Source organism: Vidua chalybeata, chromosome 1 (assembly GCF_026979565.1).
Source record: "Vidua chalybeata isolate OUT-0048 chromosome 1, bVidCha1 merged haplotype, whole genome shotgun sequence".
NCBI classification, from domain to species: Eukaryota; Metazoa; Chordata; class Aves; order Passeriformes; family Viduidae; genus Vidua; species Vidua chalybeata.
In genome coordinates this window covers 105,739,060-105,759,819 of record NC_071530.1, presented here as the reverse complement: position 1 = coordinate 105,759,819, position 20,760 = coordinate 105,739,060, and the positions used below count along the sequence as shown (strand labels likewise).

The 20,760-nt window shown below is 38.6% G+C and overlaps 1 protein-coding gene across 1 annotated transcript in view; it reads right to left on the bottom strand.

The window, feature by feature from the left end:
- Nucleotides 1-20,760, bottom strand: part of GREB1L (GREB1 like retinoic acid receptor coactivator) — a 132,027-nt gene that overhangs the window by 39,164 nt on the left and 72,103 nt on the right. Inside the window, exons 5-11 of the mRNA XM_053941346.1 lie at nucleotides 13,873-14,049; nucleotides 11,010-11,186; nucleotides 8,960-9,082; nucleotides 5,475-5,612; nucleotides 3,443-3,580; nucleotides 2,986-3,105; nucleotides 1,126-1,263 (exon numbers count right to left, since the gene is read on the bottom strand). Coding sequence (XP_053797321.1) covers nucleotides 1,126-1,263; nucleotides 2,986-3,105; nucleotides 3,443-3,580; nucleotides 5,475-5,612; nucleotides 8,960-9,082; nucleotides 11,010-11,186; nucleotides 13,873-14,049 — 1,011 coding nt within the window. The remainder of the gene's footprint in view (nucleotides 1-1,125; nucleotides 1,264-2,985; nucleotides 3,106-3,442; nucleotides 3,581-5,474; nucleotides 5,613-8,959; nucleotides 9,083-11,009; nucleotides 11,187-13,872; nucleotides 14,050-20,760) is intronic.

Below are 20,760 nucleotides of genomic sequence, written 5' to 3'. Positions count from 1 at the left end.
ACACTGTTTCTCAGGGCCACTAACATTTAGCCTAACTGAGGACTTAATGGCAGCTCTCCAAGAGCCTAAGGGCTGCATTCAATTTGCACTTAAGCTGATGGCTGTAGGCACCCTCATCTTTAATAAGGAAGTGTTTCTCTGAAAACCATTAGAGCACCATGCTAGAGCTTTATAATCGGCTTCCAGAAAACAACGCTAAGCAAAACAAACCAGAAGCGTAACCCTATCCTTGACAGATTAACTGGTGTAGATGGTCCTGTTAATTCTCCAGGAACTGTGTGTATTAAAATTATCTGTGCAAGTGAGGACTTGGAGAACTTCTCCATTCCTTCAGGTAAATTATTCCACGGACTGTATTGACAGGCATGCTCTGTTGACTCTGAAGCTACTTTATATGACCATCTATACTATATTGGACCTAAAAGAAATTTAGAGGGAAAAAAAAAAAAAAAAATCACTCATCAAAATTTTGGCAGCACTGGCTGACCCATCTTTTTTAAATGTATTATGCCCAAATAGCTCAGATTGAAAGGCATATTCATATTAAAAATCATACTCTTAAAGCAATGTCTTTCTAAGGGTTAACGAAGTCCTTTATACAGCTAAAGGATTTTAAAAGCCTGAAGCCTGATCTGTTATCTCAATTGCTTACAAGAACTATGGACTATAAATGACAAAAAGTTAGTATGATTTACTTCTGTTTAGTCAGTGCAAATCAATTTTCTGGTTCTCACGTAGAATTCTGGGGCTTCAAGATCTGAACTAAAAATGTTGCAGGAAATATTTGCTTGGTTTATAAGTTGTTTATACTGGAAAGCTATTTTCATTACTTGGAAGAAGTTCTCTTCTTGGGTTTTACAAAAATCTTATTTGTATAAAACGTAGATTTGGCCAGTGGTTCAGCATAAATTTGACCTACTGGTGACCTGTTTGCAAATCAGGTTCTCCAGAAATTGCCTGATTCTCGGTTTTAAATATTGAGCAACTAAAGGAAACTATCTCTGACAAACCAATACAGCATTGTACTGCATACCAGAACCAACAAAAAGAAATAAACCCCCTTTCGTCCTGGGGAGTGTGTATTAGTACAAAATGCAGCATTTGATTCCCCAGTGTAAGACTTACCTATCAGAATCACTGGTCTGACTCCTGAGTTATTCAGCAGGTTTTCAGGAACTATTACAGTCTCCCCTGCTGGGATGGGTTGAGGCTGTAAAATTCCAGTTAACATGGATTGAGGAACTGGGACTGACAAAAGAGGCTCTATAAAATAAAGAAAAGAGAGACTTCCATTACTAAAAGGCTCATACTGTGATTTGGCCTTATGAACAAATAAGAAAAAAATTACTGCAAATCACTAACTGTAATAAAATTCAAAAGGTCTCTGCATTTCCTGCCATAGTTTTAAGTAATTTAAATGAAGAGCCTATATCCCCCCTGTAGCCCCACCCCTAAAATAAAACTTTTTCTGACCACTGTATTGTTGGTGAGAATGAGAGAGCAAACCACAGATTTGAATATGCATCTTTAAACAAAGCCAAGTACTAAGCCAAAAGGCCAACCCCCAGTACTGCCTCAATACAAGGGAACAAACTGCTTCAACTTCTGACCTAGAATATATTTCGATAAGAAAAATAAAAGCAGGCCAAAATCTCAAAGCTGCCCTTAGATAGTTGCTACAAGGATAAAAATCAGGCTTTACTCATTAAAGAGCAACAGCAGCTTTCACAAGTAAAGGAAACCAAGTGCAACAATTCTGTCACCTGTAATCAGGTTTCAGAGTAAGGCCTGCTTCACAAGTTTCTTAGGCTTCATTCGGTGGTTTGCAACCAGTTTTTCAAACCATGCTATCAATAGAAAAACATCAAAGGCAGGATGAATGAATGCATACATTTTACCAGGGGAAACTGTTTATCCAACAGAAAAAAGTACTACTAAAGACTCATAGAAAATGGAGTACACAAGAGAGGTAACAGATTAGTGGAGACAAACCCAACAAAAAGGGGAGATTGCCTTATATCATGTCTCTTCGACAGGTTTCTGAAGATAGAAACTGACAAAAGCTGCAATTAGAGGTGTTCAGATAAGCAGATCTGCACTACCATGTAACCCTTCCTCCTATGATAAATATCTCTGAATATAATTCCAAAGTATCTTAAAACCAAGTCCTCAGGAGCAGAGTTAAAAATGCACTGTGCATATTGATGAATGGCTTTTTTCATTCCTTGGATGCTTATTCTCTCACTCTATAGAGAGAAGAATAAATAACTCTTTATTCCCTGTTAGAAAATATGCTAAATCTCTCAACTGAAAAGTACTCAAATAGTGAAGTTTTGTTAACAGTTATGAATAAAGAGGTATCTACATGAATATCAGTGAGTACTCGTAATTAATTCTATTTCATGTCATGATACTAAACTCCTACAGCTTTTCCACACACAAGTAACATTTGGCCTCACTTTCTGCTTTTAACTGAAGATTACCTAGCGTATCAGTATCAGTGTCCTTTGTTAGGCCAAAATTATATAAAGCTGTTTTTCCCATGCAGAAACAGAGTGTACAGGCTCTGTAGCATCCCACACCAGACTGAAACACAACAGTCAAGGTGAAGGCTAACGAAAAATCCTTGAAATATATTCATATATCCATACACCTGCACAATTTTAGAACAACTCAGTTACAGTTGAGGGACCAGGGATTTCTTTTAGCTTTAATAATTTAATAATATTATTTGACTCTTCCTTTCTTCTCTCTCCCCCAGCAGTTTTACTTTCCCTGTGTTGCATCTTAGATTACAACAACCAGGACCAAGCAATCGTATGTGCTATTTTGGGGTCACCTGAAAAACTCTCCATGATGTGGTTGAATACTTCGACAAGATCAGTTATGTTTGCTGTCCAACACGTGAGAGGTGCAGCATGGGGCTGCTGGGCTGGCTGAGTTCCCGTTTTAACAAATGAAATCTCAGTGTTGTTCAAGTTTTACCTGTTCTTGTCGAAGGCCGGATCGTAGGAACAGGTACTGCTAAAGCAGGAGGTGGGACTGGGGACCCAGGAGACCATCCTCGGTGACGTTTCTTTGGTGGTCCAGAAGTGGACATAGATGCTGGAAGGAAAGCAAAAACTAATTTTACACTCTGTCCTCCCAAATGATCAAATTCCAGCCCACACTCCATTTCACACCAGTGCTGAGCGGGTATCACATCACAGAGCACCAGAGCCTCATACTAGATTTACATAAAACCAGACTATGATGTGAAAAAATTGTTACCTGTGTTAAAATGTTCAGCATTATCATTAATGGTCATGCCAAAAATCAAATGGATCTGTAAAGACTGAACTGTAGAAACAGCTACAATCGGAAGAAGAACAAAATCACAAATTTCAAGCTCAACATCCAATGTAGCTTAGAATAAAAAAAAAAAAAGAGATGTTTTCTTTACCATGATCTCCAGCTGCACAGCCAGGACTTGGAGATGTCGAGTGAGGCATTGGCCGAGAGACTGTAGTACTCAATGCATTATTTCTTCCTCCATTAGCGTTTCCATTAGCAACATCCGTGGCACGCAGTGGAAGAGGAGCTGAGTATAATAAAATACAGAGTGTGTAGCTTGAGACAATCTTGAAAACAAACAAATAAAATAATACAGCCACACACTGATGCAAAAGAACAGGGCAAGATTTGTGACTGAGAAAAACATACTCCAGGGAAAGCATGAAATGTACTCAGCAGAGAAACATTCACATTGCAAAATCCAAGCCTTGAAAAGGGGTGTCCAGATTTCAAGGTGAGGAGGGATAGATAGGTGGAAGAAAAAATGCAAAGAAAACCCCACCAAAATACAATATAAATTGCACACATACAAAATCATTGGGAAGTTTGTGACGTATTTTCTTACACAGTGTTTTTTTTTTTTTTTTAACATACATCACTAATTCAGTCTGTAAAGATTTCTAAACCACTTGTGTGTATCTACATAATTTCTCCCAGTCATCCACATGCTATGCACGGTAATTCACTACAGAGCTCTCATCTAAAGCCTTAGCAAAGGACTCTGGGCAGGGGAAGACAGGGCAGTCTGCTGCAAAGTGTACCTGGCCTGAGTCTTACTGAGGCAAACCATGCTTAATTTTGCTACCTCTGCCTAAGGTGATCCTCCAGTCCCAGCAAGCCTGACACTCTGGCAGGACCCACTATATCCATACAAAATTAAACTACAACAACGGATGATCACCAGAAGTTACCATCACTCATCTGAGCTCGTTCTCATTCTTTTTCAGAACACAGTTTTTGCAGAAGAAAAAAAATGGCATAAACTGCCAACATGGAGGCCAGTGGGAACTCCAGTTCCTTGCTGGTATCAGCCAGATTCACAAGGATTTAGCTCCCAAGAACATACTTCAGGAGCAACACCAGGAGATGATAGAGCAGCTTGCTGATGGCAGCTGCAACTGAAAGTGTTAGATATGTGGGTATGTAGCTTAAAACAATGCAACTCCCCAGCTGCAGACATCCAAATAAATTCTGGCACAATTGCCAATTGCAAAATATGAATAACCTCATTCACCCATTGTAAGCTCCCCATTTCTACTCTGAGTCAACAATTTTGTATGGGCAGATATGGTGAACATGGGTCAGTTACAGAAGTGGTTGAAAAGCTGGGAAGAAATTTCAGTGCAAAATAAAATCATACAAGTATGGAGGGGGGGAAAGCTATTTTTGCACAAAGAACTGTTAATGATTTATTAGATACAACATAATTGTATTATGTACCATAACCAACACCATATTGTATCAAATAGCAGATGTAATACATCATGTATAAAGTGATGTATATATGCTCATGTGCATATATAAACCAAATAAATGGATATATTTTCTTATTCAAGCATACTGTCCTGCAATAAGTATGATGATTTCTTTTTTTATTGCTTAAAGACAAACCACCTAAAGTAAAAAACAATCAGATTACCCCAACAGAGTATCAGTGTGGGACTTAGATGTCATAGTTGAGGATTATAATTCATTAAACACACAATACAGAAATAAGCAATTAAAAAAGCAGATCTATTAAAACTCCTTAAAATGAGACTAAATTCCATTAAATGTATATTGAGGAACTATAATTGTTAGAAATGCAGAACTGCACACAACTCTCAATTACTGAGGCAGGAATCAGTGTGATATCAAGAGGTGACATTTATGCTCTCTTGCATATCTTAGGAAGGTGCAGAGAGACGTATCACTGCTCTCCTACCAGAATTTTAAATCTGAAAGTCAAGGTGTGGCTCAAGTTTCAGGACAGTAGTAACTGCAAAAATTTCTTTGCTGAAGACTGCAAGAATATGAGTTCTGGAGAATGCTAGTGAATGTTTTCCTTTCCCTTTTCCACCAAAAAAATTACACTCTCTTTTCTTGGCTGTTAAGCTGATGATTCCATTGGCTCTCAGGTGTTTTGGAAAGCAAAGCCATACCTGCAGCAAATGCCTTTCCTACGAGCTGTACTGACAGAGCCAGAGGTTTCACAATGTTCTTATTCCGGGATGGGTCTTGTGTTCCACTTAAGTTAACAGCAGCAGAAGGTGATTTTGCTGGACTGAACACTGAAGAATCTGAGAATGTAAGTTGTTTAATTATTTATTTATATATATATATATATGAAAAAATGTGTATTACATACACATTTATCAAAACTCATCTCTGCATAAATTGCAAACAATTTGTTTACACTCCTAAGAAACTACCATGTGTCTTTCAGGAGTTTTAACAAACATTTAACAGGACGTTTCTGTAGAATCTTATAGAAGAATCTACTGAACCCATGACTGATCTCTTCCACAATATTTTGCACTTACACACACTCAAAAAATATTTTAACTGTAGAAAGGGTTATCTCATTGCTCCTCAGAATAGCCTCATGGGATAGGCAAGTAAATGCAGTTATCTCATGGTTCACATGAGGAAGCTTATGGAATTTGCAGCCAGCAAGCATAGGGAATAAGGACTGGAATAAGTTACCTAAAAGAGGTTGTGGAATCTCTATCACCTGAAATTTTCAACAACAAGCTACTGAATCTCTGTCAGACACAACTAAACTTGACTAAGGGCAGAAAAAACCAAACCCAAAAACACAGCCTCCTTACAGCACTACTGTCTGTAAAACTATAAAAAGCGTATACTCATTTATAAATCTGGGTAAAAATTAAGGATATTTGAGCCCAAACTCTTTGCATGAATTAACAAACTACATAGAGCACTTTACCAAGGCTAAAAGGTATAAATCTTATTTTTTAGAGGATAAACTGAAGAACAAACAACTTTTAATATTTACCCAGTATAAAACAGATTCCAAACCTCTCAGCATGTAAGTCCCTTTAACATCAGGTAAATGATAGTTTAATTGCATAGTTGCAATTTACTTGAAAAAATTGGCATTCGGATGCTGATACACTGGCAAGTCTAAATTCTTATAACCAGAGTGAAAGAATATTAACTCAGCATCAGTCCAGAAAGTAGTTTGCAACAAGCAGGCAAAGGAGGCTAAGTTCACCTACAGATGTCCTACTAAAACAGCCAGCTAAAGAAAACAGAAGACAAAGACCAACTGGATCTGCCAAACACATTCACCCTCAGGCCACACACCATTTGGTGGAGGAGGGTGGGAGGAAGTTCTTCTTTGCCAGACAGAGTAACTGACATGAAGAACAATCACAGAAGCCCCCGCTGCTGCTGCCCTACCAGAAAATCTTGTCCATGTTCATAGGAAATACACTGAATGGCTAACAAAATAGACCACCAGGTCTGGGCCCTTGGAGGGAGATGCTGGTCTGTCATTAAATATGATGTAACAAACATGTAGTGTTAAAGTTTCTTTTAAGTAAACTGTCCAAAAGCTTTGGGGATTTCTTTTCCCCCATTTCTAGTTGCAATACATTTTCTTGAAATTTCATCTGTGAATGTGGATGTGGCTGGTATATGTTTAAACGCTACCCTGCTACCGAGGACTTATATTCTTCATCTTTCTCTTGCACAGCCTTGTTTCTAGTTGCTTAACACATGAATGGAATTTTCCCCTCTCAAGTGTCTGCCCCAAATCGTATTTTTGATACTGTACGCCTACATGTATCTTATAGAACTCAGAGACTGAACTGCTCACCAGAAATATTTACACAACTGTTAAGGAAAAAAAGGGGTCTGAGTTGATGATGAACTGAAAACAACTGCAGAAAACAACCTGCTAATAAGTAATCCTGTTTTAAAACAACCAAGAAGCAAACTCTAGTGGAAAGAGATATGGAGAAGAGAAAGAGGAAAGAAGAGAAGAGAAAGAGGAAAGAAGAAAGAGAAGAGAAGAGAAGAGAAGAGAAGAGAAGAGAAGAGAAGAGAAGAGAAGAGAAGAGAAGAGAAGAGAAGAGAAGAGAAGAGAAGAGAAGAGAAGAGAAGAGAAGAGAAGAGAAGAGAGAAGAGAAGAGAAGAGAAGAGAAGAGAAGAGAAGAGAAGAGAAGAGAAGAGAAGAGAAGAGGAAAAGAGCCCTCCATCATAGGTGACATGTCAGAATTTATGCCACTGAATAAAAGGTGCTCTCCCTCCTTCTCCCAGTCACGGGGGATTCATGTGTATGTATGTGGCATTATCTTCACTAGGAGATAACAGTAGATGAAAAGGTTTTGATGAGCATGACCTAGGAGTACAAACAGTGACACACAGAAACACCAAGCAGACTGAAAATGGCAGGGAGTGATAAGGAGAAAGCCGTATATAAAAGGTGTATCTATTAACTTGGCAGATACAATAGAAGACAAAGCTGTGTAAATATTAGAATTCTTGTTGCTCCAAATAAACAGGTTCTCATGCATCTGCTCAGTTCTCATGCTTGGATCTGGAAACCAAGGGATCATGCAATGAAATGCAGATGTGTTTTAACCACACTAAAATTTAATTTTACCCAAAGCCTAAAGCATTTAGCTTCCTCAACAGAGACAGGGGAAGACCTGAGGGAAGTGCCTCTGTAAATACTAATCAGTGATTATAATCTCATATGAATGCCCGTGTTCAGCTTTTGTTCATTACTCTTTTTGACAAACTTTCTAGGTGTAAAAAGTATTTTAACCATCTTGCTTCCTATCTTTCATACTCCTTTGAAGAAACATGTGTTTTTGGACATTCATATCAATTAAGAATAATTAACAGGCCATTTTCTCTTGTTTTTAATTTTTCAAGAAATAGCACAAACACACAAAAGCATACAACAGCATAGATGAAGCTGCAATAAAGCAATGTGGAAGAAAGCTCAAACAAAAGCACTTTGTCTACTTGCAATAAATAAATAGATACATGATATTAAGATGCTGCTTCTTTGTCAGTCAATGTCTATTTGATTTTTATATTTTCTCCTTATTTAAGGATATCATTAATAGCTTTCTAGATTAGTTGTGAGAGACCTGTTAGTTCACATAACAAAAACTCACTATATGCATATGGGGAAATTGCAATTCTATGTACACCTTTGCATGCAATAAAATTTAAATAAAAAAGGAAATTAGCAAGTAAATAAAATAACATCTGGTCTTCTATCCCTAAAAGGAGATTATTCTCCTTTTTCAGACAAATAGCCTAGTTTATATACTAAGCAAACACTTCTCTACAAACATGTAATTGAAGTTTTTTGAGATGCACAAAAAAATTAATGAAACAAAGACAAGGAGGCACAAAATCAAATAAGTTAATCAAAAGATCATTTAATGTTTTTACATCAATTGTTGTTTTGAGACTAATCTAACCTTCAGCCTCACCTGGGTCTTAATCTTTGCCAAAGCAAATTTTGAAAGGCATCCTCTCCAGTGTAATCTATACATGGCTCAAGGTAAATACCCAGTTGTTTACAGCATCCCTGACCCACCAGTGTCTGATTTAACTTACCACCCCCAATGGTTATCTTTACAGCACTTTCAGCTCCTACCTGTCTGAGTGAACCCTGATTTGTATCCATTAGCTGATCCACCTTCTGGGGTCGTGGACGGTGACACCGAAGGATTTGGTTTAGCAGAGAGGCTAGCAGCAGATGATTGCCTGCTTCTACATTCTGCAAATGAAGCAGCTACAGTACATATTAACAAGGCCTCCTTCCAGCAGCAAAGTTCAGCAACACGGTGGCGAAAGGTGACAAAATGCTGAGAGCATACACAGAGCACGTACAACAAACAGCGGCAAATGGCAGCATTCAACGAAAATACGGATCCGCAGTTTTGTCAACTTTGTCTTCTAATTAAGAAAACCTCCCTGGGGGCCACGCAGGGGGCCAGGCAAATACAGACCAGATGCTGCAAAATGGCAAGAGCCCTTAGATCACAGCTTCCAAGAGATTTGAAGGTATTGGACATGTCCCAGAAAACACTCAGCGACTTCTGTGGCACAACCTGTATACAAACCGTCATATGTTGCCCTTTAAAAGGAGAAATTGTGCTGAAACCCAGATTTTTAATATGCTTCCACAAACCTTCAGGGAGATCTCAGTGCTGTTAGTGTCTGTCTGGATGAAAACTGAGTTGAAGGAGGAGAAAGTCACCTTGAAAATCACATATTACTCCATTTTTAAAACTGAGATTTAATCAGGATTTATTTTAAGAGAAGGGTTTAAGTGTTTAAAAACACTCTTCTTCTAATTAGACCTATCATGTAAGTGAAGAGTGAAAGGTTACCAGATGCATGGCAGCAATATGGGCATAGGACCTATCAAAGTAATGGCCATGAGGTTGACTTTTGGTTGATTTTCTAAACTTTCATGGGTGCTCAGAATGCTTGCAATTAGCATATAACCAAAAGTGAAACCAGTATCTGATTCTTCCACATGTGCATTACTCCTGACTGCATTTACCAGGACACACACCAACTCCAACTGCATGAGCATCTGAGAGGGGTTTCAGAAAAAAGATTCCAGAAGTAAAATAAGGCTTCCTTTGTCTTTATTTGGAATTTCACTACCAAATTAAATATTTGTGTCATTTTTGTGAAAAAAGCTGTTGAAAAGCCACATGCACGTTAAAGCAGTAGTTAATTTTCCTTGTAACATAGAAAAGCAGATGAAACCAGGATCCTTTTGAACCACTAACTGATACAAACTATAATCACTCATACAGCTCAGTGATAACCATCTCTTTCTGGTGTCATGCTGCTATTCACATGAGGATGTGACTCCTCAGATGTCTGTCAGTTCTCCTGCAGAGCTTCCCCTCTCCTCACATCTACTTTTTGGAACAACAGGAACCAGATCAAACTCTGTCTTCGCTGAGTGAGACCACAGATGAAAAGGTCAGGTAGTCTGCACATAAACCAACTTGGTAGACAGCGAGTGGGTAAACCACTCTGTCCTTAAGTCTTTGCATGATTCTAGCTCCAAAAACCTGCATCCTCCAAAAAGAGAGCCCATCGCTAACTTGCCTTGGGGTCACAAATGTACCCTCTTGTAGCACATAAATATCACACAGGCTGCTCTGGTAGAGGGTAAGACCAAGTGTAGAACACTGCAAATGGCAGGAGCATCCAAGTCTTTTCTTTCCCTGAGATCAATGCCCTGAGCTTTCTTAATCTTACAGCATGCTAGCTATCCTCAGGCATGAGACAGATTGGATTGCACCTGCAAAGATGAATATCAGCGGAAAACCAATGCTGCAGCCCTGGCTGTGAGTCACCTTGCTTCAGGCACATAAAAGAATCAACAGACTGAGTAGCCTCTTTTCTTCTACCAAGATGACTGCACACTCCAAGATGGGAAGACCTAGGGCTGCCACCAAAAGCATGGGGAGATGAAAGAAGAGGGTTTACAATCACATGGTAATTATTAAGATTTTAACTTCTTTGGCAAAATCCAAACTTCAGTGAAATCAGTGAGAATTCTCCCTTCAAGCAGTTGCTTTTGAATGCATACATTTTCAACGGCAACTTTCAATTTTTCATTCAACATCACCCCTAACAGCATAAAATACCCCTAATTGAATGGGCACTTTTATTACCTTTCCAGCAAATAAGGGGTCCCTTTGACAGTACACCTTGGGAGCTTCTTACTAGGTAGTACTTTAAGTGCTTCTGCTTCTTTGGCTGAGTGGTTAATTTCAGGTTAATATGATTGGAAAACTCTGTGAAGTACCGAAATCCTCTTTCTCCACAGCCTATACAATTCCCAGAAAATCCTGGAAGAACAAAGCAGAAGATACACAGACAGATTAAATGTCTTCTACTATCTGCTAGGAATAAGGCCATCTAAACCTACCTGCACATCCAGCTCCAGGGACTGGAGGCCTCCAGCCAGCCAGCTTCTGTGGACACAGCACACGTGTGTCACTCTTAGCTCTTCTGAAACTCCTACATCTCTTTGGGCCATACTGACTCATGCCAAAAATCCTCCCACCAATTTTCCATTCTACACAGTGCAGAGAAGAATAACTACTTGACAGGCAAGAACTATGTTGCCACACTAGGAAACTTCCATGAGATAAAAAAAAAAAAAAAACCAAAAAAAAAACAAAAACCAAGCTGTTTTTTCTCTATTAAAAAACCATGGGTTCCAAACTGCAGACATGTCTCTCAAAACAGTGGCTAATCCATCAGAGCAATTTCAGATGAGTGAAATTAACATCAAATAAATTTTCTCTGAGGCTTCTTACACAAAATACTTTCCAAGTAAGCTGAACCTTACATCTTATTACAGTCTTCAAAGCAATCACTTGACATTAAGATTTGCATGGCCAAAGTTAGAAGTGCTTCAAAATAGTTTAAAAAACCTACAACTTCTCAAGAAAGTAACAAATTTAGGGAAACGGCTGTTTTTTTCTGCAGCGTTCCCAACACGGTTTCACAGAAAGGAGTGAGATTTTGAGTTGAGATCTGGAAGATACAATCCAGATTAAGTATTATAAGCAGCCTTGATTTCTAGTGTTATTCACCGCTATGTTAATGGGAATCTGGCATAATGATGACACCAGCCTAACATTTCATAGAACAAAGCACAGGGTATGTTCTCAAATGGGTCTGCCTTTAAATCTTTGTTGTTTGAATCAGCCCTCTATTATCTAATGCTGAACAATTAAGCCCTGTTGTCTTACTTACCATGCCGCTTTCAATTCTTAATGAAACAGATTTTCTATGGAATATCAATAATGATTTATGAAAGTTGCTAGCAGATTAATATCTAGTGGAAATGTTTTCTTTTTATTTGTTTGGGTTTTTTTCCATTTACTGATCAGTTCAAGATCTGTAAGAGAATCAATTTTTTGTTCTTGCTACAGTCATTATTTTCCACAATGACAAACACCTTGAAGAATGCTGGTTCCTACACTCACCTGTCAGCCAAAATAACAGCTTTATGACAAAGATATTCAGTGTTTTTGACAAAATGCCTTATCCATAAAACTCTTAATAATTAGGCCATTGTCTTTAGCCTTACTGCGTCTCATTATCAGCTTAGACAAGGATGCCAAGACGCAAATTTCTTCATCCTGTTTTTCCTGGGACTGAATCATTCTTTCTCTACTCCCTTGCAGCCCACAGGGTCTACTGGTGCATCTCCACAATTTTCAGAAAGAGTAACCAGGGTCTCTCAGAGCCACTGAGTCAGTTCTCTGCTCACAGGTGCCAGTTACAGAAGCCTCGAGGCACTTCAATACCTCAGCAATGCCAGAGGTGTGAGCCACCAGGCTCGTTAACAAATGAGACCAGACATGGTGGATGGATACAAAGCTGGGATAGGGTGGGGAGGCTTACCAAGACAAGCAGTACCACATTTAATCAGGCTTAAACATCATCTGCCTATCAGTTCTTACTGGTCAACTCCTGACACTTCCCCTGCTTAGCAAGGGAGAAGCTCCTCTGAATCCTGAAGTGTACCCTGTTATCCCAAATCCCCAGTGATACCCAGTGAATGCACATCACACCACAGCCTCTATCTAACTCAGGCCAGGGGCATTTCTGCCTTAGGCCCAAAGGTTTACTGTGTATGGATTTATCAAATGGATTTAATGGAGAGGTAATGTTAAAGCACAAAACAGAGCTGTTTCCAATAGTTACACAAAATATTGCTGGTCTGGAGCAGAATTTGAGCAATGCAGTTAAATCAGGATATTTATCCTTTGTTGTAACTTCTTTCCTGTTGAAAGGTCTTTCTGAATATATCCTAGGCATAACAATGACTGGAGGGAGAAATGAGAGAGTAAATTCAAAACAGGCTAAAAGAGTCAAAATACATTAAATCACTTCTACTAGCTTGTTAAAATGTGTACCAGTAGTGACCTAGGCAGGAAATCTAGGTGTAATAGGCCTGTCTTCTATTACCAAGAGGCACTGTTGTACCAAAATTTTAAACTTCATAAATGTTAACAGATTATGACATAATTGGAAAAGGCTGGGCAGGGTGTCCCTATGTATTGGGAAGCAAACTGCTCCCAGAACTGCTACTGAGAACAATGATCCTGGTGAAGCCAAAGGCAGAAATCATCCCTAATAAAAAAAAAAAAAAATTAAATTGTATAGTTCATTTTGAGTACTTGAATGAGCATATTTCTTCTTAAATGAAAATGCTGTAAGCTCCAGCTGAGATAAAGAGTATATGGATAGCTCACATTTAGAATGCCAGGGCTGCAATTGACTTCTGCCCACACAGAAATCTAGGAGATTCAATTGTGATTAATTTTGGAATCAGGGACTTGTTTTATAATGGGCTTTTAAGGCAGGTTCATCTACAAATTTGATTTAATGAAGTCAGTCCTCTCCTCAACATATTTCTAATACAAGGTTATTAGCTGAAATGACATTAGATAATTTTCAACTGGCTTTTTTTTTTTCTCTGAATTATTATGGCAAAAAGGAAAAAAGATCTCTTACCTAAAAGTGCATTTTTTCCATGATCATCCGGCAAAAACCTCTTGTCAACAGCGCAGACTAGAATGTGCTCAGGAAGATTGGGAGATTTGGCTCCTACTAACAGGAAGCCTGCTGGGATATCAATTTGCTCCATGCACAGAGATACTAACCGTAAATCCTTGCCTGCTTGACAAAAACCTACAAAACAAAGCAAAACAAATGATAACTCTTCAGAAGAAATAATTTAATTTTCTTTGTTTTATCAGTTGCAAAAGCAAATGGGCTTCACAACTTGATGCTGTAACTGGAGTTTTAATATATCCTTTTTAAGGCAAATAGAGGAAATTGAGATAGCATCTCACCAGAACCACTAGCTGAGAGTTTCAGAGGCAATAGATAACATTATTTTAAATATGCTGAACATCTACAGGCACAAAAGAAATGTAAGTGTCCAAACATTAGACATCAAATGGCTCCGAAACCAAATTTTTCGAAAACAATCAAAATAAGAGGATAAGCTTGTGATTTAGTAACAGAAAACAGCTCTTAAAACATGCCAAAGATTATTTTTTCTTTGCCAAACTTTAGTTTACAGTTTTTTCAAGAGAAACTATTTTGTCTTTGTTGCTTGTAGAAGGCTAGCATGGATACACAAGCACCATTAAGTAATGCAAAAGAATGATAAAAATTGATGACTGAAGTTTAGTAGTGGCTACTAAAAATAATTTTATTGCATTAAAATAATTAAATATATAATTTTTAAATTCTCTAGACATTTTAGAAATTCCATCTAATAAATAATTCACTCGTTTTAGACATGCGAATCATGTTTTCGCTAAGTCTCCAGTTGAGTCTCTTGAAGTCTCAGTGGACTGCATGACTCTCAAGTCCCCAGTTAAGCTTTTTCCCCACTCAAATACACATATGCCCACAAAATAAGGACATAACATTGCCTCTTGGGCTTCTAATCAGTGTAGAACTAAAACAGCATAAGTGAGTAAAAATGAGGACCTGAGAGCATTTCTGTTGTTCTATGCCCTGCAGTGAGCAGCTAGCAGGCTGAGTCACACAAAAAGCATAGCAAGGCAACCCAGAGCAGTGTCCAGGCTAAATAAACAATAAATAAAGAAAATCATAATCACCAAGATGACTGTTAAATTTGAAAGTACTGCAATAGCTCTTAATACCTATTACTTACACTTGATTTAAAATATTATTCATGTAAATATTATTCATTGTCACAGAAATTTTAAGGAAGAAAAAAAAATCCTGGTGAAAGACCTTGTGTAAGCATCTGGTAATACAATGTGATCACAGTTTAACCAAAAGCCCCCTCAGCCATTACTGATGTGTATATCTGTGCTCTTAGCTCCTGGGCCAAAACCTATAGCAACTTCAGCAAACATTAGGGAAGTTAATGGGGTTTTGGTTTTATCTCAGAATTGTAGCAGATACAGAGCAAGTACAAAGTGGAATGCACAGAATCAGCTTGCATGAATTTTCTCACAAGCAGCAGCTTGCTGAAAACAGGGTCCAATACAGGTTCAGTCTTGTGCCTACACTCGCAATCTGCTGAACCAGTTCTGGGCTGAATGGTTTCTTCAGTTCTTCAATCAGCTCAGTTCCAGCAGCAGCTCATGGAAAGCTAGCTTGGCTTCACCCCTCACACACACCTTTTTCCAGGCAATGAATTGAAATGAAGCGCCTGAAGTTTTCATGTATGAATCAGTGGATTATATGAACAACTTACCAATAAAAACGTATGTATGTTTTAGGAGAGAAGTATTAAATCTGCATATTTAAAGTACAATTACTTCTTTTCTGATTAGGCGCCATTTTATTTTAATCTGTTAAATCCTTCTTAAGGCATGTTCTCTAAAAACATATTGATCATACTCAAATAGAAAGCCAGGTACCAGGCGAAGTATTATCTAGACTTTTTGATGTAATTTAGAAAGAAACAGTCACAGATAAACCCAGGGGAAAGTCCCTTATATTCAAAATAAACTTTGCTTATTCAAATGTTTATGTCACTTGGGTATTAAATCCAAAATTTTCAAAACTGACCTTAAATATTTAGGCATTCAGTGAAATCTGAGTAGTTGACATGCTTAGAAAATACCACTTTACATCTAGATTTAAAACAGAAAAATTACCCACTGCTGACAATGTGGGAAAACAGGAAATCTCTAGATAAGGATTATGAAACAGCAAGTGCAGTAAGATTTCAACAGATTTAAACCTGTGCTTTTACACAATTAGCTTCCAGCCCAGTCTCTACTTAAAAATGTTCCGGAAATGCCCAGAAGCACAAATAGTGCCCAACAGGAGACTTTTGAAGGAATTGCTAGCAATAGAAATACTAGCACAAGCAAGGTTGTCAGTGTTGTGTGCCAACACAGACTGGCTTTCTGAAGGAGCACACAACATTGAGAAGGGTGAATATCACACGGGAAGCTTTGAGCCCCTTGGAGTGCTTGAGGGTTTTGATGTCCCAGTGAAGTGAAGCAGCGCTCCACAACATCCCAGGTGAAAGGAAAGACTCAGCTTTATCTGGGCTACGAGCAAAACAACTTCAGCTATGCTTTAAGCACCTGTGTGTCACCACTCTGCATCAGTCCCCAAGGGAGAAGCTACAGGAGAGCCCTAAGAAAAAAACACCTTAACAAGTTTACAGGCACAATTCACTAACAGCCTGCTATCATGGGAAGAGCAGGTTCTTAGCTGAGAGGCTGTAGATCTTAATATACTTAATATTTCCCATCTTTTAGGATATGTAGGACTGGACTGTAGAAATGCTGCATCCTACTGAATCTGCAAACAATACCTACAATTTACCCCAGTATCATCTCTTATTTAGCCAGTGCTCCCAGACCCCCCTTCTCCCTCCTTTCACAATCTCCTTTGGCATCCTCCTCTGCTTTGGCTGGCGACATCTCTGGATCAGAGAGGTATGCATGTGCAGACTGGCTGACCAGCACATGCCTCTGTGATGTTCAGCCTCTGAGAGAGCTATAATTACTTTGCTGCCCCGGGGTACTTAAGTTTGGGGACACTGATGTCATCCAACCAGCTCCCGAACTTCACAAATCTTGCTGAAATTATATAACTACCTTTACAATCTCTACCCCTCTACCAGAAGTGGCAGAAAGCAGCCACCAGCTCAGAGCTCACAGGTGACTGCCAAAACCTCGTTTTCTGAGGTGGTGAGATAAATAAACAGGGCTGACACCAAATGGTTTCCTCTGGCTCCCCTTCTGAGAGGGAAAGGGCTCCTGATGGGTGGGCAGGGAGAGAGGCAGCACAGACAGACCCTCAGAGCCTCCATGAACTTTTCTCTTGCTCACTGAACGGCTGCCACAGGAGAAGCAGGGAGGGCTGCAGAGCCTGCCCAGGTACAGCCAGGATTTACTTCCACCAGGAGATACGGAGAGGATGCAAATCTGCTCCTGTGCAGAAAAAGGTTTGAATTTTCCTTCAAAGACATGCAGATGGTATACTTCAAGAGCCCATCATCATCCTTCTTTCCCTTGACTTTTAGGGCTGAAAAGCACTCTTTTAAGTTTCTGCTGCTTTTTGAAACTGAATGAGGAAGTTGCACCCAAAACACATTGATTTGGAAGCAAGTAACTGACTGTGGGGAGATGAAGGGGGGATTAACCCTCTCCCTCTTACATTGTCTTTTTCTAACTAGCAAGCACCACAGAGACCCCAACCTTATTTACTTTTCTGTTTTGCATTATTTTTGCATTGGTAATTAATTATCTGTTAGAAATAATAATTTCCACATTAGCAAAGACAAGACATAATGTCTCAGTACTAGATGAACTTGTGCTGTTAATAGCAAATACTTAGAACATTTAAAATTCATTTACATTTCATAGCTATTCATTTATAACTGTGCTGGCACCTACATTTCTACGTCAAACAGCAGTAAAACATTTCCTCTAAGGAAGAAAGAATGGCACTTTAATTTACTTGTGTACCTTTTATGAAAATCTAAGTACAAAGAGATGAAAATATGAGTCAGCAAACCAAATCAGCTTCTCCTTGTGAAATCTTTTATTGACATGTAATTATAAAAAGCAAGAGTCCAAAGCTGAGCTGCTGAACCAAAAAAACAAACAAACAACACGGTCACACAGGATCTCAGCTTTGTTTCAAATAAGGAGCAAGCACTTATACTTCGATTAAAGATTTGCAAATACCAGGAGCAGTCACCAAAAAAATTAAAATATTAACAGCTTTTACAGACATCTGCATTTCTTTGAAAGAAAATTCACTCGTTTTTGCTTCTGAGAAGCACATTTGCATTCTCCAACATTACTTCATTTAAAGTAACCGAGTCTCATCTTTCTGAAAATGTATCCCCCCAGCTGTCAACAAGTGCTAGAATCTTCTTAAAAATGAAATTTGTATCTGTCTTCCCGTTCCCCACTGTAAGAAGAAGTAGTTTCCATGTGGGGCACCAGCCCCTTGTTGCACTGTAATAAATGGGGTATTTGCATAAGGAATTAGCTTCCAGGGATTACATATGAATTAGGGGTCACTGTCACTCGCTATTGTAACCTCACAGTAACTGATCAGGTGTTAAGTACCTGCTTACCTAATTACTGCTGAAACTACCTTGCCCTTTCTTTAAGCATCAGGTAAATTGAGGATTTGCTAACAAAAGAAAGGTGATACTATTGTGTTTCCCACAGCTTGCATAGAATGCTATTCCACAAATTAGAAGCAGCCTCTTTTAAAGCTACAGCAAGCAAGCGGTTCAGAACAGCTTCTTGATAATGCAAGAATTTTGCTGGCTATTTGAGGTACCCGGATGAAAACAAATAAATTATTTTTCTTGAAACCCTATTTTCATGGACATTTTAGTTACAAAAATTGTGTTGAGCAAGAAAAAAACAAAAACAAACCCCCAAAGGCCCTGAAAATAAGTGAATTACTTTCATGACTAATAGCAAGGCTCAGTGGCAAATACACTTGCTCTTTGCAATGGGCTAAGAAGAGAGTTAAGACATCTAATACTAGCTAAGAAAGAATCTCCAACAAACTCACTTCTGAGGCATTTAATTTTTTAACTGACAACTAAAGGCATTAAGATCTACTTTCTGCACCCATGTGACTGACAAATGCATCTGAATAAAAGAACAAGTCACCACAGAAAATAATATGATGGTTATGGCACACATCCTGGATTCAGGAAAAGCAAACAGCACAAATACCTTAAAGGGGAAAAGATTTCATCCCACCTGATCCAAAAGGTGGGAAACAGGTTTTACAGCAAGCAGAGCTATGAACTGCAGGCTCTAGTACCAATATTTTGCTCTTGGATAAGCAACTGAATACACGCTTAGTTTAAAGTATTCAAATACAGTGAGTGGTCTATCAGTATTGTTTAACATCTTCATAATGTTATTTACCTTTGCAATTAAAAAGTAAGATAAGGGATGCAGACAATGGCTGTGATCCTGTCTTACATCTCCGGAAGGCATACTCATGAGACAAAAGATGAGCTATCAGATTAATATCTTGTTGAGATATGGTCTGCAGTGCAAATGTTTGGGAACCAGGGCATTTTAAACAATTATGTAAAACTGTCCTAATAGATGACCAGAAGTATTTGGAAAAAAAATCTGTTTTCCTTTCTTTTTCCAGATACAAAAACACTCCTCTCATAAATTGGTTCCTTGAGAACATCTAAAAGTAAGGCAGATTTTGTAAACCCAGAATGGTAAACTTAAAAAGGAGTAATGAACAACCCTAAAATTTTGCAGCTGTAACACACAAAACTTTCTTCTAGAGTGCTTTGATCACAAAAGCCTTATAGATAAACATCAAAACACAAACCTACCCCTGAAAGGTCAATTTTTCCCAGGACATACTAAGTTTATATGTGTATATGTATACTAAGTTTAATATCACATACATATAATATGTGAAGTGGAAAAGGTACTGCTCCTGCTCTCCACAGGAGATTTTTCAGACTTTATTGATACTTGTCCCCAACTGAGAACATTTTCCTAGGAATACATCCTTTTATACTTTCTCCTTCCCTCCTCCTTCAAATTTACAAGCCTTCAAAGAACAGAAAACCACACTTCTGTGTGAATAACGAATTCTCCCAACAATATTCCCCATCTTTTCACAGTAGCCAGCCAGCCCTTCTGTTCTTTGTGCTACAGGGAAGGGGCAGTATGCTGTTACAGAGGGTAAACACGCTCCTATGAGCTGCATTCGGAAGTGCAAAAGGCAAAGATGACAACACATGGCACTGATGCCCACCCCCCAGAAGTGTCAAAGAATTACCAGTGATTGGTCCTTACTTCTATCACTTCATATAACCAGATACTTCAGTAAAGTGCCAAACCATTTCGCAAATTACAGCTTTTGATGAATTATGTACAAGGAATTTCATGATTCAGGGGGATATTGAATAAAATGTCAAAAAGGGCATTTGGACCTGGTGGGAACAGTTCTTGTTTTCAGGTGTCTGAAGTCAGCAGGGAGATGTTTTAACAAGAAGCACAGCTAATAACTATGAGTAGATCTTTTTTTAAGGAAGTTAAACCTTCAGAATAGAACAATTTTGGGTAAGATGAACCAGTCATATCAATTTATCTTAGGCCAAGTAGGTATGTGCATAATTACCTGGGTCTATCTTTAACACATTTAAACCCAAACAAATATAGTATGGTCAACAATTTTGCTCATCTTGGGCAACAACAAATCAGGACAGCTCAGGGTAGGAAGCAATGGCCAGCAGGCACACAGGGAAGACAAAACAGGCAAGCTTCCACTACCAACCTTGTTATCACCTCAGCAGCAGAAAGTACACTCAGTGTCCTCCCCATTTTCTTTCTCCAAACTCTTCCTTCTACCCATGGAACCAACTAAATCCAGCTTTGC